Raw genomic sequence first — 23,324 nt, 5'->3', positions numbered from 1 at the left:
CAGGGTCAAAGATGCTAGAAATGTTTCACAGCTTCCATTTAAACTTTAAATCTAGTTTCTATCAAGCTAACGTTAGCATGAACGGCTAACGTTAGCTTGAACGGCTAACGAGCAGAACTGTTATTAAGACACTAAACGTCAACGACTTTGAGTTTAATGGCGTCGCCCTGATTTTATGTTTTCATTCATTTCTTTTAAAAGACTTTGCTCAATAAATTAATAATAATAATAAATTAATAATAATAAATTAATAATAATAAATTAATAATAATAATAATCCTCAGCTCCGTCTGGACACATGAACTCGTATTTTAACGTTTGAATGATTCAGTTGTGACTACATTAGTTTTCAATGGTGCGTTTTATTTTGAAGGAAATAACAACAGGTGTAACTGGACGTTTTATTTTGAAGGAAACACACACACACAAACACTCTGTGATCAGATCAGCCTCCGACTGGAGGAAGTGACACGACGACTTGGACCCGAAGACACGAAGAAGAAGAAAAGTTTGATTCACGTTTACGACGAGTTTAAAAACCTAAAGCACGAGAAACGAGCGTCAATGACGAGAGTTAGCATCGTAGTATTTACAGTAACAACCTCCTCTACGCCATCACTTCCTGTGTCGTCAAAATAAAAGTCTGAAGCTTGTAGAAGGCTTCCTGTTTAAACAGAGACTAAATGTGATCATTGAACCAACGTGTGAAGGTTTGTGCTTTAATAACGGATTCATTTAAAAAGCTTCTTTAAACTAAACTCTTCACTTTTAATTCCACCTTAACGAGCTGCTGTCTGGCTCCAGCTCTTATTTTGACGACACTTCCTCCACTTCCTGTGAGCTCGGCGCTGTCAGTCAGAAAAGTTTCAGGTTCAGTAGAAAGAGAAGAAGACGACGAAGGTCGACCCGAGCCGGCGCCGGCGACCACCAGGGGGCAGCGTGATTTAATCAGACGAGAAGCGTTAACGTGATTCTATTCATCGTGATGTTTAACGTAAAAAATAAAATAAAACGGATTTAAAAAAAGATTTGAACGCGGTTTAAAAGTCGTTTGATGTTGAGCTGCTGGAGCTTCAGGAACTAAAACTAAATTTAAAGTAACCTTTGAGTTCTATGGATCAGCTGATGGTTCCTCTGGTTCCTCTGGTTCCTACAGGTCCGTCTGGAGCTGGAGCGGCTCGGGTCGACCAGCTGATCCTCTGATGTGGTTTTGGCAGTTTGATCCGTCTCTGTCCGTTAAACCTCGGCAGCGGTTCTAGAGTTCCTCTACAGATCGACTCGACCCGAGGCCTCCGCACAAACCGACCACCGGCGCTCGGCGGCGGCAGCGGCGGCGCCTCCAGTCGCTGCAGATCCAGCAAAACATCCACGACGTCCCTTAAAGTTCAGAGACGCTCCTGAGACGCCTCCTCCGTCCTGAAACGTCCTGAAACGTCCCGACTCAGATTCATCGCTGAGCGTCGAAGCTGAAGCCGTGAGGAGGCGTCGGAGGCGGAGTCTGAGGCGTCGGAGGCGGAGTCGCGTGCTTGCTGGTTCTTCAGCGACTCCTGAGATTAAAACCGTGAAGAATGAAAAGCTGCTGACTCAGTTCCAGCGAGCGGCGTCTGAACCAAGACGTCCGGTCCAGACGGCCGTGGTCGGACGGCGCTCCGTCCCACGCTCCGACACCGAGTCAAAGTAAAGACGGTCCAGATGTTCTGCTGTTGGTTCTGATGCTGATGATGAAGCGGATCTTCTTCTGCAGAGAATGGATGCCTGAAGCACTGGAGCTGGACGAGGTCGCAGCCTGCAAGACAACGAGGAGGGATTAACCAGCCAGTAGAACCTGGTTCTGGTTCACAGGTGTGAGCAGACAGGTGTGAACAGACAGGTGTGAGCAGACAGGTGTGAACAGACAGGTGTGAGCAGACAGGTGTGAGCAGACAGGTGTGACCAGGTGCGGTGACTGACATCTGGAGCGTTTATGTCTTGCTGGCGTTCTCGTAGATGACGTCTGACGTGACCGACTGCTGCTTCTTCTTCTGCCACATCAACAGGACGCACTGATGGATGAAGATGAACTGCTCCTGGAGGAGGAGGAGGAGAAACACATGTCAGTCATTCATGTTGACAGCTTCTCTCTGGTTCCCGTCCCAGACCCAGACCCAGACCCGGACCCTGACCTCGGTCTGGACCATGGACAGGCGGTGGGACCTCATCTCTGACACCATGCCCAGGATGTCGGTGAACTCGTGTTCTCTGATGTGCTGCATCAGTCGGTCCAGAGCGATGAAGGTCCCGGTCCTCCCGACGCCGGCGCTGAAACGAGACACCACCAGAGAGGGACAGGAAATGAGTCGAGTTCCTGCCCTCAACAAAATAAAAGCATTAAGAGAACAGCCTCCGTCGGACGTCCTGACCTGCAGTGGACCACGATGGGGTCTTTGGTCCTGTTGGCCTGCTGCCGGACGATGTGGACAAACTGCAGGATGCTCTCGATGGCGTTGACCGTGGGGACGCCGTGGTCCGGCCAGGACGTGTAGTTCAGGTGCAGGACGTCCTGCGTCTCGTCGGCCTGAGGGGGGCGACAGCAGCACACGTTAAGGGAACATACAGATGTGGAGGCGTCCTCCTCCGTCCAGATGTTGTCCTCAACAGACTCACGTAGCCCAGCCTGAACTTCCTGATGGTCCACTCTGGAGACTCCGCCTCCGACAGCATCTCCACGCTGATCTCCCCGTACAGGACGGGCTCGTCTGTGAACGGCCAGTAGTGGTCACACTTCACCTGAGGACACAGGGGACGCTGCAGTGAGACCCCGACGGCCACCAGGGGGCAGAGCAACACCAGACCCTGATACCAGACCCTGAGACCAGACCCAGACCCTGAGACCAGACCCTGAGACCACACCCAGACCCTGATACCAGACCCTGAGACCAGACCCAGACCCTGATACCAGACCCTGACCCTGATACTAGACCCCGACGGCCACCAGGGGGCAGAGCAACACCAGACCCTGATACCAGACCCAGACCCTGATACCAGACCATTAGAACTTATATATAAAGACATTTGATCAATAAATAAATAAATGTAAATCCTCCTCCTCTGAATCACCACCAAACAGAAATTAAATGTCCAGCAGACGTTATATATAATAATGAAATGTTTTCCTCTTTAGATCATAAATGTGTTTAAGTGAACGTTTAATAACTATATTTTATATAAACTGGTTCCAGGTGTTAATGAATGAACTCACCCTCCGTCGCTCGTTGCACTGAGTCAACATGACGATGATGGGAGACTTCTGCTGCAGGACCATCTTCCAGAAGTCGTTGCGGGTCTCAGGCAGCGGACCCTGAGTGGCGATGTACTCTTTACTGTGTCTGTGTCCCTGAAGACGAGACGAGACGAGACGTAGTCTGAATGAAACACTCTGATCTGATCCTCTCATTACTAACGTTTAATAAAGTTCATTTAACTGTTAAAGCTTTTTAAACATTTGATTTATTCAGTCATCAGACGGTTCCACAGCATCACGTATTCTGATTTATTATGTTTATTATATTTATTATATTTAACTGCCTTTAATGCAGATAAAAGTTTTTATTTTTGGTCTCATTTGGTTAAATGTTAAATGTCTCATCACTAGGCCGCTGTCGTCTTCTTCTTCTAGTCTCAGATCATCTCTAACTCTGGATGTCCATCAGGACACTGAATAATAATAATAATAATAATGATATATAAATGCGTGTGGCGCTGTGTCGTGACCACGTGGATGTTTGTGACGGATGTGGGCGGAGACTCACAGGGATGTAGTTGGCGTTGATGTAGTCTGAACCTGCATCGTTGTGCATCGAGATCAGCTTCACCCGACTGAAGTCGTCTGAGGACAGAGCAGAGCGCTCGTTAGCCTAGCGTTAGCTTAGCGTTAGCCTAGCGTTAGCCTGTTAACGTCAGACTGAAAGGAAGTGAAGCGGCGAGAGGCGGGACTCACAGGGGAGGATGTTGGTGTAGCGGTTCTTGGGTCGGTTGACGGGCAGGTCGGCGGCGTTGTGGGTCAGATCCAGACCGACGCTCTTCAGCTCCTGAACAACATCAGGGTTAATGTAGTTAATGAATTAATTAATTAATTAATGAATGAATATTAATCAACGACTGAGACGCTGACGAGCTAAAACTAAGATCTGATCATAAAGAATCTGATGCAGCGTCACTAAGATAAAACTCCTCTAAGACCTGAACTAAAGATCAGCTGACGTCTCTGTAGACCAGTACCAGACTAACAGACCAGATATAACAGACCAGATATAACAGATCAGATATAACAGATCAGATATAACAGACCAGATATAATAGATCAGATATAATAGATCAGATATAACAGATCAGATATAATAGACCAGATATAACAGATCAGATATAACAGATCAGATATAATAGATCAGATATAACAGATCAGATATAACAGATCAGATATAACAGATCAGATATAACAGATCAGATATAATAGATCAGATATAACAGATCAGATATAACAGATCAGATATAACAGATCAGATATAACAGATCAGATATAATAGATCAGATATAACAGATCAGATATAACAGATCAGATATAATAGATCAGATATAATAGATCAGATATAACAGATCTATCAGATGTGTAATATAATTTATATCATCTTTGTCCTGACTCATTAAATCTAATCCTTAAAGCTCCAGTTTCTCTTGGTTCAGTTTATCTCCAACGTCTCTGATCAATGAAGGAAATTTAAAATCAGACAGATTCTCAAACAGCTCTGATCTGGTTCTGGACTGGTCCTGAACTGGTTCTGGACTCAAACCTCAAACTGCAGAGAGAACTTGTACGCTGAGTCTTTGCTCATCTCCTTGAAGTAGTCGTCAAAGTCGTCCAGCTGCACCGGGCTGTAAACACAGAGACACAGAACTAGTTACACATTCATCCATTCATTCATTCATTCATTCATTCATCCATTCATTCATTCATCCACCAGACAAGAGCAGCATTAATTAATTCATTCATTCATTCACTCCAACATCAAACATTCACTCATTCACTCGTTCATCTTTAACATTAAACTATCTCCTCCTCCTCCTCTGTTGACATTTCTCCAAGTCAACGATCAGCTGTTGAAGGTTCTGATCCAGATTTAAACTATCAGGTGTGAACAGAGTGTTGTTAGAACCAGGTGTGACCCTGAGCGCTGCTCGTTACCTTGTTAGCTTCCGTTTCTTTAGAGCGGTCTTGCTCCTATAAAATACAAACATGTAAATTCCTCATGTTCAGATCAGCTGATCAGCTCCGTTCTACCGATGTGGGTTGTTACTGCTCTGCTGCTGGATCCAGTTTGTTTCATAATGAACCAGAAACGTCTCGTTATCTGAAACCAGTTCAAATCAGCAGGAAGCAGCTGCTGCAGAGCCGACACCTTCATTTTAATGGGAGTTCATGTTTCTAGATTCTTATCAACACTTGATCTGCATCAACAATGAAAAGACGATTCTCACCAGACGGACGTCTGCAGCTCACGTTCATCTTTAACGATGAAGATGAAAATAGTTTTTAAATCCAAACTAAAAACTTTCTGTTTTAAAGGTTTGATCTGTTTCTACTGAAAACAAAAGTTCCTCTTTTTCTGCCCAAGCATTTTATTTAGCTACACCTATCAATCTAATTCTAATTAACTTTTAAATCTGATAAATGAAGCAAACGTTTAATGAATCATCAGATTTCAGCCGGTGTTCACGGCCACAGACTTCCACAGAGGTCAGTATGAACCCAAACATCGGTCAGAGCTTCACAAGAATCATCGCCAGCTCCAGATCACGCATGCTTCATGCTCAAGTATCTACCCTGCCTGTCCAGATCATTAGGTACACCAGTGAAGTCTAATCTAAATGATGGAGGATCATTGTGGAGGATGAAGTTTAATTTAAAGCTACGGTTCAGTGGTTCAACAAACCACATCCTCCACAATGAATCAACATCTCTCTCACTTACTAGAAACTAAAGCTGAACCTTCATGGAGACTAGATTTAGAGCAGGACTGGTTTCTCTAGTGTACCTAATGAAGTGGCCAGGATGTCTACATTCAAACTTTTAACACAGCGTCTAACTTGTGTTAAAACAAACTTCCTTCAGCTTTAATCTGGAGGCTCTACGTCACTAATTCATCTCCAACCAACCACATGCACGTTTACCTCTACAGAGAAACCACAGACGCATGCAGACGTGGAGCGACGCCACAGTTAGCATCATGCTAAAATACATCCAACATGTTAGTAGAGACACACTCAGAGCGACTTCAGTTCAACCACAGACACAGCATTGCAAGACAAAGTTCAACATGTCAGAAAAGATTTCGCATTTACCCAGGAAATTCACTTTAATTTCAAAATAAAAGCCTTAAAGTCTGGTGATTCTATATTTTCTTCTTGTGAACAAAGCTCACGCATAGACCCAACCAACACTGACGGTCTCCTGATAACAACCACTATGAGATAAGTTTTATTCCTCTGAGCTCCACAGAGATCCTTCACAAGGGCCCTAACATGGATCCCTGTGGAACACCACATTTAATTTAACAGTAAAGCTAAAAACATTTGTTTATTTTTTGGGAAAGTAACATGAACATTTAAGGGTTTCACTTTTCTGGACATCGTCTTTCTGGTGTTAGTGCCACAGTTCATCATGGTCAGCCATAAAAAATAAACTTCACTAAATATCCACTAATAATAATAATAATAAATAAGTTTCTGCTGAAGTGACAGTGCCTTCTGGTGGCCATAGCAACTCTGATGATGTTGTTGTAGAGCCAGAGATGAGGCAGAGACTTAACTTATCGGGGTCAACAAAGAGTTGGTTTCAACCAGTCACGGCCTAAATTTAACCGAGTGGTTTTTGTTTTGACCTGAAAAAGTCACTTTGGCTCAAAGCGTAACCTAGAACCCTAGAATGAGATGAGAATGTTTATTTGACTAATGAATAAGTAAAAAGTAGAAAGTAGAGGAGCCAGGATGGATCCCTGAAAAAGCTTTGGTAGTTTTTGTTAGAAATGATATAAAATATAAAGTCTTATGTTAAGGGTTAGATATGAAAGGGTTCATTTTCATTTTGTGGCAACCAGACATTGAGTTATCACCTGTTTTAACAGGTAAATAAATGTAATGACATATTATCTTCATGAAGTCTACTGGGGAAAAGAAGAGGAGCCAGGATGGAGCCCTGAGGAACACCACATCAGTAAATGTCACGTCACAGTTTTGTTAATTCAAGAAATATATTAAGAAAAAAAAAATATTTTCTTTGTTATCACCCGAGTTTATGGGCGGATAAATATAATAATGTGTTATCTACGTGTCTTAAGTCTAAGAGGTAGATGGAGAAAGGAAGAGGAGCCAGGATGGAGCCCTGAGGAACACCACAACAATAAAACCCAACGTTGGTTTTGGTCTTTTCAGGAGATTTGTCAACAGAAATATAGAAGGACACCAGACTTATCCGGTTCAGACGGACAATAAAACAATGTCTCTGATCAATACTGTGGACTGTGGCTCTGTTTGGACATGCCCCTCAAGTGCTTACTTACCAAGGATTAATATAAAAAGCCAAAAGATAGTCAGTCCAAAGGCAGGATGGCAGTAGGGTAAGGAAGGCAAAGAGGCTTCTTCGCCTGAAGGGGGTTCAAATAAAAATCAAAACACAAACAAGAAGAAAATAAAGAGAACAGACACCAGGGGGCGATAGGTTGGGGACAGAACATGGCGCTCCATTAGTAAAGAGGCACAGAGCTTCACATTAGTGCTGAACACAGAGTTAATGCATCATGCAGCCGCTCAGAAAGTGTCCCGTTGTCTCTCTGGAGGACAACAGGAGTCTGTTCGCTGCTGGACATCAATGGCTGCTCTGTCTCCTCTAGAACAACCTCCATCCTGAATCTGGGACATCACTGCGTCCTCCCAGACGGCCCACAATGCAACACTCAGCCTCCTCACGTGTAAACAGTTTGTCAAACCACCTTGACGGCGACAACGTCATCGATTTTTCGAGTTTCTCAGGTTTGAACATAAAGGATGCAGATACGTTTAGTTTCCAAACGTTGAAATTTAAGTTAAGAATGAATTAATAAATCAGGTAGTTAAAGACAAAATGAAATGTCAGGTCACTGTTTTTATCCTTTGGTCATAAACATAAATAAATAATCACTCTGTGTTATTTTATTTAAAGTTCTTGTATTTGGACTAAAGGAGGTAACTGCCTCGTCCTCAGCGTTGGAAACGTTAACTTTGGATATAATTTTGGTCTTTTTATGAAATTTGATAAACGTTTTAAATTAACTTTGGTCAAATACAATTTAATGTTTACAATTATTAAAGCTTTTTAAAGGTTTAAGATCAGAAAATGATATCTGACATCAGAGAGAAGCAAACAAATGACTTTCTGCTCTAAACATTATACTGAAAACTGTCTATAAATCATCTACATACAAATAAGATATAAACAACATGTCTATTAATTAAATATATAAATAAAACACATGTGGATCCAGTATAACACCCTGAGGTACTCCACAGCAGTTAATGCACCTTTGTTTTGGTCTTCAGTTAAATATTAAACAAATATCTTAGAAACACTGTCAGCATTACTTTAAATAAGGGCTACACACGTCTTTATTTTTATTATATAGATATTTATAGAAATAAATAAATTACAGGAATCAACAGAATAATGATAAAAACTGTGAAGTCTGATTTTAATAATTTAATTGTCTCCTATATTTACGTATTGCAGCTACAGTTCAACAGGTATGGAAGCCTGTTTGCTCCAATTTTAATTAAAAAACAAAACTAAATCTGTAACTTACACTGAACATTTAAATTTACAGTTTTGGTCATTTTATGCTATAGGATGCAAAAAATGAAATTTATGCTAAACCTAAAATTTATTTTATCTTAGGAAACCTGTCAGCGTCTGCCACAGTTTTCTTTTCTCTGAGTGATTTTATGATCGTGTAAAGACAGAAGCCGTCTACGTCTCTAACCCGTGGACATCAGTGACGTCTGCGACATGCACAGTCAAAGCATAAACACAACTCCACCACCACCACCACCACCACCACACTGAGAAGGAAACTGATGGAAATGTGCATTTAGTGATGAAGTCAAATACAACAGCAGATGGAAGCCAAGGTTCTGCCTTAACTGACCGTCTTTCAGCCGTTATATTAATCACAAATTAATCAACACGAGTCAGACCGAGTCTGGGCCGTCAGCCACGTCATCCTCTACTTTTGACTTCCCGTTAAAAAATAAAATCTAACTGTTGAGAATTAAACGATGGTGAAATGTGATTTCTTTGTTTTGGAAACAACCGACTGAGAATCAGCATTTTGTCCCTTTAATCTGAGATTAAATCCTCAGCTTTCATCAACAAACTCCCCAGTTCTGCTGAGCTCGTCTTCATCATCATCATCATCATCATCATCTTTACTGTTATGAGTTGAGTCTGTAGCTACATATTCAAATCCTTAATCTGCTCCTTAATCTGCCTCTGATTGGTTCTTTGGAGGCTGAAAACCGACGGGATGAAACTTTTATTGTGATCTGAGGATGAGGAACAGAATGAGGGCGTACCAGTTGTAGGGAAGTTTCCCGTCTCTTTCGAATGAAGCGAAGTTGACGAAGGTTTCGGCGCCACACTCTCTGAAACAGAAAAAAAATAGAATAAAGATGTGGTGAGAACCGAGCCGAGTCGTTTGAGGAAGTCAGAAATATTTGATGACTGGTCAGGAAATAGAGGAAGTCAATGTGTGCACCAAAATAACAGAAAATGTAAACTGGAAACTCATCTGACTGTATCAGTTTAACGAGGTTCATAGCTCCAGGGAGAGTCCCCACAATTAGTTTGGACTATAAGAGATTAGTAAAACTCAAAGTGACCTAATCTAATCAAGTAAAGTCATTCCGATGAAAGAGTAAAAACGTACAACTTATTTTTAGATCGTAAACTTTGGCAGCTGTGGTGAAAATAACTGGAGTTCCCATAAACGTCACAATAGACACAGATTTATTCACAAGATACAAAACCTAAAGTTAAACCTTTAAGGAAGCTCAACGCTGCAGAATAAATAAATAAGTTACAAAATCAAAAGAATAACAGTAAGAACTGAGAAGAGAAACCAAATCTGACGTTAATTATTTAATCGTCTCATATATTCATATAGTGTAACAGGTATGGAAGCCCATTAGTGCCAAAAATGAAATAAATAAAATTTAAAATGCAAAAAAAAAAAGAACCAAAAAAGATTCAACCTTTGAACCAATTCAGCATTTTAAACGGTTACGTATCTATCCACTCTGGCCACTTTATTAGGTACCGTTTCCTTTATTATAAATCATGATATAGTTCCTGTTTATAGTCTGCTCACATTTAACACACAAATCCATCCGTATAATATGTTCATAGTACCTCATTCAATCATTGTGTGTATCCTGCTCACTAACCTGTATGTATGGTCTCACCTGTATGTATGGTCTCACCTGTATGTATGGTCTCACCTGTACAAAGGTATTGATCTGTAAATATTGTCCATATGCTGTAAAAACAACCTGTACCGTACTACTACACACCATAATATTTACAGCCTATTACACTACTGGTTAGATGCCAAACTGCATTTTGTTGTTCTGTACTTGTACATGTGTTGAATCTAATCTAATCTAATCTAATAATTTGACTTTTAATTCCATAAACATGAGCTCCTCAGTCTCTGAACATGTTTTTGAGTCCAGCTGTGAGTGAACAGGCGTCAGATATAAATGTCTCGTCTTCATGGAGGAGGAAGTTGTTTCTGAGCTCGGTTACTGAGCGTCGCCGCTTCTAAGAATAAAATGTGACATGAATTTGAGAAATGAGTTCACGGTCGAACGAAGCTGCAACCTCACGCTAACGTTAGCGCTAAAGCTAAACCAGAAAACAAGAAAAATCTGAATTAAATCTGATTTTGTTCCATGTTCCTCATAAATGTGATGTTTAACATTCACTGATAGTCTGTAAATAATCAGCGCCACCATGTGGTACCAGCTGCTGTCTCTAATGGATCTCTACCTACCGCTGGATCAGAACCATCAACAGCTGGTTGTTGAGTTGGAGACATGATCCAGATGTTGGAACAAGATGGAAAGACTCTCACATGTTAAGATCTGATTTATTTTAGAGACAAAGACTCAGATTAGACCTGAACCCTGGAAGCTTCATCCCCAAATTAATGAGACATGTCTGATGATAAAGACACCAGGTGACTCTAATGTGTCCTGACCACCTGTCATCAGATCATGGACGTTAACACCAGGTGTGAACAGGGTCAGAGACATGTCTGATGCTGCAGGTAGAGGGGGTGTGTTCAGTACCTGCTCATCTGCAGGTGTTTCTTGCGGAGGACGAGCAGGAAGAGGACGAGCAGACTGATGAGGAGGACGCTGAGGACGGCCAGAGCCGAGATGGCGGCGACGCTGGGGTTCATCTCTTTAGCTGCAGACAGACGACGTTTACGTTTAAGGATTCAACACTGAGACACCTCCTGAGGACACACTGAGGACACGTTGAGGACTAAAGGTCTCAGAGTGGGACAGCTCCACCTACCGACGGTGCTGACGCTGATGTGTGCTGGACGGCTAGGTGTGCTGTAGCTGAAGCTGGTGACGGTGCAGTTGTAGCTGGACGCCGGCACGAGACCAGAAACTGTGAGGACGTGAGACGTGGACGTCTGAGGCTCACGGGCCTGAAGGGAGGACAAGTTAGAGACATCAGTGCCTGTCCTGAAGACGGACACAGAGGACTAAACAATGAGGATTAAACCCTGAGGACTAAACTCTGAGGACTAAACCCTGAGCACTAAAACATGAGGACTAAAACATGAGGACTAAAACATGAGGACTAAACCCTGAGTACTAAACCACGAGGACTAAACCATGAGGACTAAACCATGAGGACTAAAACACGAGGACTAAACTCTGAGGACTAAAACATGAGGACTAAAACATGAGGACTAAAACATGAGGACTAAACCATGAGGACTAAACCATGAGGACTAAAACACGAGGACTAAACTCTGAGGACTAAAACACGAGGACTAAACTCTGAGGACTAAAACATGAGGACTAAACCACGAGGACTAAACCATGAGGACTAAACCATGAGGACTAAAACACGAGGACTAAACTCTGAGGACTAAAACACGAGGACTAAACTCTGAGGACTAAAACATGAGGACTAAACCATGAGGACTAAAACACGAGGACTAAACTCTGAGGACTAAAACATGAGGACTAAACCCTCAGGACTAAAACATGAGGACTAAACCTGAGGACTAAACCATGAGGACTAAACCATGAGGACTAAACCATGAGGACTAAACCCTGAGGACTAAAACATGAGGACTAAACCCTCAGGACTAAAACATGAGGACTAAACCTGAGGACTAAAACATGAGGACTAAACCCTCAGGACTAAAACATGAGGACTAAACCTGAGGACTAAACCATGAGGACTAAAACATGAGGACTAAACCATGAGGACTAAACCATGAGGACTAAAACATGAGGACTAAAACATGAGGACTAAACCCTGAGGACTTAAACATGAGGACTAAAACATGAGGACTAAAACATGAGGACTAAACTCTGAGGACTAAACCCTGAGGACTAAACTCTGAGGACTAAACCCTGAGGACTAAAACATGAGGACTAAACCCTCAGAGGACTAAAACATGAGGACTAAAACACGAGGACTAATCTCTGAGGACTAAAACATGAGGACTAAACCATGAGGACTAAACCAAGAAGACTAAACCATGAGGACTAAACCAAGAATACTAAACCCTGAGGACTAAACCAAGAAGACTGAACCCTGAGGACTAAACTCTGAGGACTAAACTCTGAGGACTAAACTCTGAGGACTAAACCCTGAGGACTAAAGCAAGAAGACTAAAAATGAGGACTAAACCTGAGGACTAAACCAAGAATACTAAACCAAGAATACTAAACCCTGAGGACTAAACCAAGAAGACTGAACCCTGAGGACTAAACTCTGAGGACTAAACTCTGAGGACTAAAGCAAGAAGACTAAAAATGAGGACTAAACCCTGAGGACTAAACTCTGAGGACTAAAACATGAGGACTAAAACATGAGGACTAAACCAAGAAGACTAAACTCTGAGGACTAAAACATGAGGACTAAAACATGAGGACTAAACCAAGAAGACTAAACCATGAGGACTAAACCAAGAATACTAAACCCTGAGGACTAAACCAAGAAGACTGAACCCTGAGGACTAAACTCTGAGGACTAAACTCTGAGGACTAAACTCTGAGGACTAAACTCTGAGGACTAAACTCTGAGGACTAAAGCAAGAAGACTAAAAATGAGGACTAAACCCTGAGGACTAAACTCTGAGGACTAAAACATGAGGACTAAAACATGAGGACTAAACCAAGAAGACTAAACCCTGAGGACTAAAACATGAGGACTAAACCGATGACAGAGCTCAGAGTTCGATGCTGGGATGTTTCTGATCGTCTCAGCTTCAAGAATCAACCAACAGACTCTAAACATGATCGTATATTTCCTGTATAAGTATCAGCTCATTTAAAGATCATTTTATTTAAACAGAAATTCTAAAACAGAGTCTTAAAGAACCTCGACAGGTCCGACTGCTGCTGCTGCTGCTTCTTGTTTTTGTTGGAGGTTAAAACAGAGAAACCAAGAAAAGCTGAGTCAGACTCATCTCTGCTCCGTTCTCTAACCTCAGATCAGATTTGATTTCTGCAGCAGCGTCCTCTACATCCTGTCCATGAACTACAGACATCCCATAATCTCTGGTCCCCGTGGAGGTGAAGCAGCATTACCTTGAGCTCCTTGCTGGCTTTGCTGGGTCTGCAGAGGACCTGGTAGTAGTCGACCACTCCCTCCTCGCTCCACAGCAGAGTGACAGACGAGTGAGTGGCGTTGACGGCGTACAGGGATCTGGGCGGAGCCGGCTCTGCAGGAAACGGCGAATAAAGCTGAGGTTAGAGGAGGGAGAAGACGTCAGGTGAACCAGGTCTAAACTGAGAGGAGCCGAGAACGCTCGCACTTCCTCTGATGACTGAAATGCTTCAACGGGCTGAGAAGAGGAAGTGGAGAGTAAGAAGTTTCATATTCACTTTCAAGCCCGAGAAAGTCGGTTTGTGGCCGAGAACAAAGATAGAAGAGACTTTTTATTTATTTATTTTTTTTACAGACAGCGACTCCTGGAGAAACAACACGACTGTCTGATGTTTAGAGTCTGCATCGTTTCTGTCGACAGCCTTCACATTTATAAATCCACTTTTCTCTCTTTAGTTTCATTTCCTCTGTTAAAAACAAACAAACGGCTTCGACCAGAAACAGCTGCTGGATTTAAAGGAACAGTGTATTTATAAAGTTAATGAGTTAATCAGTCATGGTGTCACACACAGAACTTCATCTGTGTTGGATGAGTCGTGGCTCCTCTGAAGGTTCTCCAGGAGAGACTGTGATCTGTCTTGGAAAGTTACTGTTGAGGAACTAGATGAGTTACTAATCTGCTGCAGGACGGGACACATCATGGGACGTCAGTGAGTTAGAGAACGAACCACTCATCACATTTTATCTGAAGGTACCTTAAAGGACATTTTAACAAAGACAAATATTCTCCAGAACAACCTCAAAGGTTCAAGATCCTCCAGAAACTGTCAGAGCTGGGTTCACTGATGAACTCGGTTCTTGTAGAGAACCATCTTGTTTCTTTATCCATTTCTGCTGCATCCTCAACGTAACCGCTGCATCACTTCCTGATTTCCTAAACTACGGGTCGGGCCGAGGGTCAATCACAGAATGTAGCTTAACTGAGCATCAGAAGGAAGTTGATTTAACTGGTTTATTAAAATAAACATTTATAAAAAAATCCTCATCCTGTTTGTTGAGAAGGTTGATGGAAACTAACTCCTCCTCCTCCTCCTCCTCCTCCTCCTCCTCCTCCTCCTCCTCCTCCTCCTCAGATCTGTCCTCATCGATAACAGACTCTCCTGTTTCAGAGACAACACTGCCACCATCAGGTCAGACTGGGAACTACAACCCTGGTCCATAACAACGTGGCCGTCATCATGTTTGGTTTAGTGACACTAGGTTGAATATTTACGACTCTCAGGATTAAACATGTCTCCTGGTTTCACTTCAGACTGAGAAACTGAAGAACTGATTCTCCAGAAGCCAGACTCTCAGTCCTGTTGTCTCTACGGGTGTGTGTGTGTGTGTGTGTGTGTGTGTGTGTGTGTGTGCTGACCCAGTTTGATGATGTTTGGCGTGGAGGTGTTCCTGCTGCGCTCGGTGCACGCCGTCACCGTCAGGTTGTAGATGTCTCCTGGAGGCAGAGGGAGGCTGGCCCGCATCACGTTACGAGTCACCTGTCACAACAACACGGTTACCACGGTTACCGTCATCACACAAACGAAGACGCCGTGTCAACAGCGTTGATTAGTGTTGAACACGTTGACGTGAGATGAGGTTATCCTGCAGGTGTACGACCTGTTTACGTCTGAATCCGTGGCTCATTAAAGGATTATCAGACGGAGCAGCTTCTAATGTGACTTCATCTTCTGATGAGGACGACAGGAAACGCTGCTGCTGCAGGTCTTTTCCAAAAATACCAATTAATCCGCCTTAAACTAAAAATAACTGAGACTAAATCCTAACATCCTGATCAGTCTCGTGTCTGTTAAACTCTCATTAATCACCTGAATAAAAAGTCTCTGCAGGACAGATTAACGTTATTAACAGTGACTCAGCTGATGTTCATAACACACAGACACATGTACCAGCAGACAGAGACGCTGAGCCACGACCCCATAACCACCTGGAACAACAGGAAGACCACATAGCAACCAGCTGGTAGCTCCTTAGCAACCACAACACAGCATGAAATAAGTCTAGAGAAGGAAGTGGGCGGTGCCAAGCTGATCTGATCTGGACCAGAAGACGTCGCTCAGACAGAGAACCTTTTATAATCTACAGATCTTTTCAGCACAAACATCAAACTGTTCATAGAAACATAATCTCTGAACATCGTCTAAGATCTCAGTCAGAACAGTTTCTAACAAAGAGGAACTCACGTCGACCGAGTAGCTCCTCTCAGGTCCCTTCCTCCCGACGGCCACCACCTGCCAGTGGAGCATCCTGGAGTGGGACAGGTCGATGAAGAGCTCGCCGTACGTCCAGCGGACGTAGAGGACGCCGTGGGAGTAGTCCACCGAGGAGACGTGAGGAGCCTCGGGAGCTGCAGGAGGACGAGGGAAAGCTTCAGAGATGTGCGGACCAATGACAGCCCAGAGCAGGCGTCAGAGTCGGTACCTGTGACGAAGCTCACGGTGGAGCTGTCGCAGCAGCCCAGCGGCGGGTCGCCCCACGTCACCATGGAAACACGGAAGTTATAATACCAGGCGGGCAGCAGGTCGGTCACTCTCTGCCGGGAGACACAAGGACAACAAGGTGAGGCTCAGCATGTCTACAAGCTCCCGCTGTTCTCTGAGACGCAGCGTTACCACGGAGGCGATGACCGAGGCGGTGGCGGCGATCTCGTAGTAGGTGGTCCACTCGGACGCCAGCGTGACGGGGTTGAAGAAGAAGGTCTGCAGGACGTACTTCCTGAACGCCACGTGGTACGGACGCTGCCAGCTCAGGATGACGGCGGTGGGACTCAGGGGGTAGACGGCCAGCTCACGGACACCGGTGGGCTCTGACGGGACGGGACGGGGTCAGATTAAACCAGATTAAACATGATCTGATCAGGTTAAACCAGATTAAACATGATCTGATCTGATTAAACCAGATTAAACATGATCAGAATAAACCAGATTAAACATGATCTGATCAGGTTAAACCAGATTAAACATGATCTGATCAGATTAAACCAGATTAAACATGATCTGATCAGGTTAAACCAGATTAAACATGATCTGATCAGATTAAACCAGATTAAACATGATCTGATCAGGTTAAACCAGATTAAACATGATCTGATCAGAATAAACCAGATTAAACACGATCTGATCAGAATAAACCAGATTAAACATGATCTGATCAGATTAAACCAGATTAAACATGATCGATCAGATTAAACCAGATTAAACATGATCTGATTAAACATGATCTGATCAGATTAAACCAGATTAAACATGATCGATCAGATTAAACCAGATTAAACATGATCTGATTAAACATGATCTGATCAGTTTAAACCAGATTAAACATGATCTGATTAAACATGATCTGATCAGATTAAACCAGATTAAACATGATCTGATCAGAATAAACCAGATTAAACATGATCAGATGAAACCAGATTAAACATGATCTGATCAGATGAAACCAGATTAAACACGATCTGATCAGATGAAACCAGATTAAACACGATCTGATCAGAATAAACCAGATTAAACATGATCAGATGAAACCAGATTAAACATGATCTGATCAGATGAAACCAGATTAAACACGATCTGATCAGATGAAACCAGATTAAACACGATCTGATCAGATGAAACCAGATTAAACATGATCTGATCAGATGAAACCAGATCTGATCAGATGAAACCAGATTAAACAAGATCTGATCAGATTAAACCAGATTAAACATGATCTGATTAAACATGATCTGATCAGTTTAAACCAGATTAAACATGATCTGATTAAACCAGATTAAACATGATCTGATCAGATGAAACCAGATTAAACCAGATTAAACATGATCTGATTAAACCAGATTAAACATGATCTGATCAGATGAAACCAGATTAAACCAGATTAAACATGATCTGATTAAACCAGATTAAACATGATCTGATCAGATTAAACCAGATTAAACATGATCAGAATAAACCATATTAAACATGATCTGATCAGATTAAACCAGATTAAACATGATCAGAATAAACCAGATTAAACATGATCTGATCAGATTAAACCAGATTAAACATGATCTGATTAAACATGATCTGATCAGATTAAACCAGATTAAACATGATCTGATCTGATTAAACCAGATTAAACATGATCTGATCTGATTAAACCAGATTAAACATGATCTGATCTGATTAAACCAGATTAAACATGATCAGAATAAACCAGATTAAACATGATCTGATCTGATTAAACCAGATTAAACCTGATCTGATCAGAATAAACCAGATTAAATCACCGATGTCGATGATGACGGGCTCTGACGGCGGGCTGATCAGAGGTCCGTTGGTGTGGTAGACCACCACCCTGTACTGAGCTCCAGGCGTCAGGTTACTGATGATGGCGCTCGTTGAGTTTTCCTGTCGAACAAATAAAAACATTAATCTGATTAAATCCAGACGTTAGACTTTAACGAACGCTGACCGCTGCTGGTCACGTAGGTTAGGGGTCACCTCGCTGCAGTAGGTGTTCTCCATCCTCTGGCTCAGACTGGGCTTCAGGCAGGTCGTGGACACCACCGACACCAGGCTGCCGTTGTGGTTCTGGGACGACGGAGCCCAGGAGACGGCGGCCGTGCTGGAGTCCAGCAGCCGGACGCTGACGGCCTGAGGACGCTCACGGAGCTCCTCCAGGAGATCTCCACCGGGACCTGGAGACGGAAGGAGACAGAAGGAGACGCTTTAACCAAGTCTGATGTCAATGAAAATATACAAGGTCAATATTTATAACACTACATAAAATAATAAATGATAAAATATTAATAAATAAAAACATGAGTTCAGTTTTAACCTCAGAACACGTTGAACAGAAAGCAGTGATCTTTAACTAAAGGACCTAAACATTTTAATTAACTCAGTGGGTTGATCATGAGGACGTCTGTGAGCTGCTCAGGAACCTACTCAGGTAGAAGCTGAAGCCGGTGTCGCCGCTGCTCTCTCTGGCCTCACAGTCTCCGGCCGAGCTCAGCGTCCTGACCTGGACCCGGTACGTCCCGGGCTCCGTCAACTCCGTGAAGAACTCGTGAGTGTTTTCGTCCACGGTCGCCGTTTCTGTGGAGTTTCCTGGAGGACGAGAAGGACGAGAAGGACGAGGAGGACAAGGAGGACGAGGAGGACGAGGAGGACAAGGAGGACAAGAAGGACAAGGAGGACATTAGGTGGTTGGTCTACGGTTACTGGATCAGACTAGATCACTGTAGACCACCTCAGAGCAGACCAGCTTTTACTCTGTTTGGTTCATTAAAGGAAACGAGGGCCCAGCAGGAGGGACTCTACTGAGCGCGTGCAGAAGCGTCTTACCGTCTCTGTACACATAGACGTTGAAGCTGTCGTAGCTGGTCGGGGGTCGGGGGGGCAGCCAGCGTAGCTCCAGGAGGATGGGGGGCAGCTTGGTGGGCAGGACGGCGGGCTCGGCGGGGAGCGCCATGGCCGACCCCGGCTCGTTGGAGTCCTCGTACTCCGGCGCCACGGCGTTGACAAACTCCTCCTCCTCCCCGTCGGTCGGAGACGGCGCCGTCGGGTCGGACCAGGAGCTCTGAGGCTCCTCCTCCTCCGTCCTGCTGGCGTTGACGCCTCCCGTCAGGTTGAGAGGGGAGTCAAAGGGAGTCAGAGTGGGCACCTCCTCAGACGGGTTCTCCTCCTCAGACTGCACCACCTCCTCCTCCTCCTGCTCCTCCTCCATCAGCGGGACGTCCCGGGCCTGGCGGGAGGAGTGTCGACCCCCGTCAGCAGGAAGCTCACCTGGAGGAGGAGGCGGCCTCTGGCTCAGGTGGATGATCTTATGAGAGATGTTGAGGGGGGGGTAGGGCACTGAGGGGGGAGGAGAACACAGTCAGGTATTCTGCTCCTCACGGTCAGAGGAGGAGTCGCCTCCTTCTCATCAAGTCTGACTACACTACCCATGATGCCTTGCAGGAGGTCCTACGTTTCCATAGTTACAGTTAAAACCTCTCAACGTGGCTCCATTTGAAGATATTATTCACTCATGCTAGTTAGCTTAAAGCTAATTAGGAATGTTTCTGACTAACTGGCACATTTGTTAGCAGTTAGCTTAGCTTAGCTTAGCTTAGCTTAGCTTAGCTCCAGTTAACAGGTGAAGACAGCGTCAGAGCTGAGTCATGACTGAGGAGGACGAAGCTGCTGGTCAACGTTAGCAGTTTGTTTCCTTTGGCCAGGGCCAGGCTAACGGTTCCACCTGTTCCTAGTCTTTATGCTAAGCTAAGTGATGAACGTACCTGTGCGGTGGTGCAGAGGTGAGTGTGTGATGTCACTGTGTGAAACCAGCGGCGTCTGTGACACGGTGACCTCAGAGATCAGCTGGAAGGTGATGTTACGGTAACACACGCCCGGTAACCAGTGTTTGAACACCGTCTTCCCTCGGTAGAAATCTGTAAACGCAGGAAATTACTCACGTTACCACGACAACACAATGAGACAACGGCGCCACCATCAGGTCGGACTGAGGACTGCAACACAGGTATACATCAGAAGCAGAGGTCTGACCTTTATAGAGCATGGAGCGGCGCTCCTGGCCTTCGGTGAAGCTGATGTTGACTCGGCTGAAGACGGTTCTGGTCGGAGGCTCCAGTTCAAACACGACGCCGGTCTCTGGAGCCTCCTTATAGTCTGAGATCTGAGCGCTGCGGACAGGAAGTGGCTCTGAGGAGACAAACAACGACCAATCAGAACGCCCGATACAGACCACAATCAAACTGCTCCAAAGGGTAAAAAAACACTAAAATATATCAAATAAGTTTTTATTTAATTATTATTTTCAATATAAAAATTAAACCTTGAGTGTATTTAAGATACGTGTTAACAGATTTAACTATAGATCCTTTCTGGCTTTTTGATTTTACAGTGTTTTAGAACCATTACATATTCAAATAATGATAATTAATTCATTACAATTAAAATATAATAAGAAATATTCTAAATGAATAACTAACCTCCTAGTTATGTTATTAACATTAACATTTCATCTTGTAATTAAAGAACCTCATCTCCTGTTTATTGGATTCAGTCTCTAACTCCTTCAAATTAAAAGCCCTGGTTGTTAAAGTTCTTACTTGTGAGGACAGAGACGGTCTTCATGGGTCGGGACCAGCTCTGTCCCAGTCGGACCAGCAGACCCACGCTGTAGCAGAGCCCGTGAAACGAAGCGTTGAACAGCAGAGGCTCGCTGCTGTTCACGAACGGAACCAGAACCAGTCGGGGTTCTCCAGAGATCTGCGCCGCGTACGCCGTCACGTTCTCCTGCAGGTCTGAGAGCTCCAGCGTCACCACGATCAAACCCTCGTCGTTTACGGACGCCTGGAACGCCGTCACGATCTGAAAGAAAGAAAGAAAAACGATGAGTTGAAGATAAACCACTCAGTCAATGAGGGGAGGAAGGAGGAGCTGGACATCGAGGCTAACAGGTTCCCCTAGCCTCCGATCTTAGCTGTAAGCTAAGCTAAGCTAAGCTAACGTTAAAGAGTCTGATTCAGGGTCCGATGTGATAGAATAAAACTAAACCTTCTTCAGTCTCTTCACATGTTAGCATCTCTGTCCACGGAAGCAGCACAACATTAGCATGTAGCTGTAGTCATGTTAGCATGCTAACATTAGCTAATTAGCAGTAGATAAAGTCCACTGGCGTCAGCTGGACTTTTGCAGGTATTTAAAGGCTCTGTGTGAATGATTCAGTGCCCTCTAGTGGCGAGGTAGCAGACTGCAGAGAACAGACCAGCCAGAACATTTATATTTTATTCTGATGGTTCCTTTGCTCATGTAAAGCTGTTTGTTTACATAGGATCAGCTGATTCTAGTCAACCTGGAGATGAACTGAGCATGTTCGATATTTTTTTATTTTTTTTGTGATTTTAATATGCAGATGACACATTTCTGAGAGTGACTTAATTAAATCGATGTCAAAACATCCTTGAGGTTAAGAGGGGAAGAAAGAGAGAAATAGAGTGGGTTAGTATTACTATAACTCATGATCAGTGGCGGCTGGTGAATTGTTTGTGATTTTCACATACAAACGAAGCATTCTGGTGCATTCTGACAAAATAATACAGACACAAGTTAACATTCTCTCCCTGTGTCTGTGTTTGTGAGAAAGTGACAGAGAGAGAGACAGAGAGAGGGAATGTGACTCTAAAATGGGTGAGTGTGTTACGGCCAATCTATTGTGTTGGTAACTTCACTCATAAATCTATCTACAGTCAAATACGATAAAATACCAATATAATATGTGCAACCTTTTATGTGCCCAACGCCCACGACAACATCCGTAATGAATATTCAGGTTAGCTCAGAATTCGAGTAGTAGCCGTATATCACGGAACTCAGGGCCGAGTACCCGGCTAACAATAAGCCTAGCTAACGTTACTAACGTTGAGGTTACAACCTCCGCTTGTCTTGCTAGCTAACATTAGCCATTTAGCTCGAAGCATAGGCTAACTTTATGCAAGGTCTACGTTCGTGCAGTACTCGGCGTTGACTCGGTCCTAAAAATACAGGAGCAAGTGCTAAGATTCCGATTGGCCCAGAGAAATGTCAATTATAAGAACGATCCAATAATGTTTTCGCAATTCTAGCCCGCATGGCATGCAGATGAAGGGCAGCCCCAGACCCCCCCCCCCCCCCCGAAAAAAACCTCTCCGGTTCTACGCGATTCACGTGAATGACCCAATTTACCAAGAAAACGGCGATTGTCGCTGAAAAGCGACAAGTTTGCAGGTGTGATATATTTATTATTACTGAGAAACAATAAGAAACAAATAATTATGAGAAAACAACAAGAAGGTTAATAAAATATTTATCTTAGAATTACAACTATGAGATGATTTCATAAAAACTATTTATTAGTTACATTTACATTATGTCCCCAGTCTTCATGCTAAGCTAGGCTAACCGATTCACCTGCTCCCAGTCTTCATGCTAAGCTAGGCTAACAGATTCCCCTGCTCCCAGTCTTCATGCTAAGCTAGGCTAACAGTTTCCCCTGCTCCCAGTCTTCATGCTAAGCTAGGCTAACCTATTCCCCTGCTCCCAGTCTTCATGCTAAGCTAGGCTAACCTATTCCCCTGCTCCCAGTCTCCATGCTAAGCTAGGCTAACCGTTTCTCCTGCTCCCAGTCTACATGCTAAGCTAGGCTAACCGTTTCTCCTGCATTTCTGAGCTGCTCTCATCAGTAACAGAGCGTGTGAAGTGTTGAGATCTTCCTCCGTCGGCAGATTATCCCTCCAGAGATCCTGACCTAGTTTTCTAATCTGAGACTCTCAGAGTGACACCAGGAGTCACTGAACATGTGCTGCACTGAT

General features: G+C 43.7%; 1 protein-coding gene across 3 annotated transcripts in view; it reads right to left on the bottom strand.

Moving 5' to 3' along the window:
- Positions 1–363: 363 nt before the first annotated feature.
- ptpro (protein tyrosine phosphatase receptor type O) overlaps positions 364–23,324 on the bottom strand; it is a 30,281-nt gene continuing 7,320 nt past the window's right edge. The window contains exons 2-27 of one of the 3 annotated variants that reach the window (XM_084573528.1): positions 21,084–21,345; positions 20,518–20,673; positions 20,250–20,402; positions 19,315–19,824; positions 18,916–19,077; positions 18,469–18,665; positions 18,255–18,375; positions 16,600–16,793; positions 16,409–16,520; positions 16,171–16,334; positions 15,345–15,465; positions 13,909–14,042; positions 11,645–11,783; positions 11,413–11,533; positions 9,637–9,705; positions 7,593–7,676; positions 5,219–5,254; positions 4,827–4,908; positions 3,977–4,067; positions 3,789–3,865; positions 3,239–3,373; positions 2,644–2,766; positions 2,400–2,554; positions 2,163–2,298; positions 1,951–2,066; positions 364–1,786 (exon numbers count right to left, since the gene is read on the bottom strand). In XM_084573528.1, coding sequence (XP_084429654.1) covers positions 1,962–2,066; positions 2,163–2,298; positions 2,400–2,554; positions 2,644–2,766; positions 3,239–3,373; positions 3,789–3,865; positions 3,977–4,067; positions 4,827–4,908; positions 5,219–5,254; positions 7,593–7,676; positions 9,637–9,705; positions 11,413–11,533; positions 11,645–11,783; positions 13,909–14,042; positions 15,345–15,465; positions 16,171–16,334; positions 16,409–16,520; positions 16,600–16,793; positions 18,255–18,375; positions 18,469–18,665; positions 18,916–19,077; positions 19,315–19,824; positions 20,250–20,402; positions 20,518–20,673; positions 21,084–21,345 — 3,639 coding nt within the window. In that variant the 3' untranslated portion in view covers positions 364–1,786; positions 1,951–1,961. The remainder of the gene's footprint in view (positions 1,787–1,950; positions 2,067–2,162; positions 2,299–2,399; positions 2,555–2,643; positions 2,767–3,238; positions 3,374–3,788; positions 3,866–3,976; positions 4,068–4,826; positions 4,909–5,218; positions 5,255–7,592; positions 7,677–9,636; positions 9,706–11,412; positions 11,534–11,644; positions 11,784–13,908; positions 14,043–15,344; positions 15,466–16,170; positions 16,335–16,408; positions 16,521–16,599; positions 16,794–18,254; positions 18,376–18,468; positions 18,666–18,915; positions 19,078–19,314; positions 19,825–20,249; positions 20,403–20,517; positions 20,674–21,083; positions 21,346–23,324) is intronic. The other 2 variants (XM_084573526.1, XM_084573527.1) reach the window with 2 other exon arrangements.

The sequence above is a fragment of the Chelon labrosus genome, assembly GCF_963514085.1.
Source record: "Chelon labrosus genome assembly, chromosome: 23".
In the NCBI taxonomy this organism is placed as follows: Eukaryota; Metazoa; Chordata; class Actinopteri; order Mugiliformes; family Mugilidae; genus Chelon; species Chelon labrosus.
This window is presented reverse-complemented; position numbering and strand designations above follow the sequence as displayed.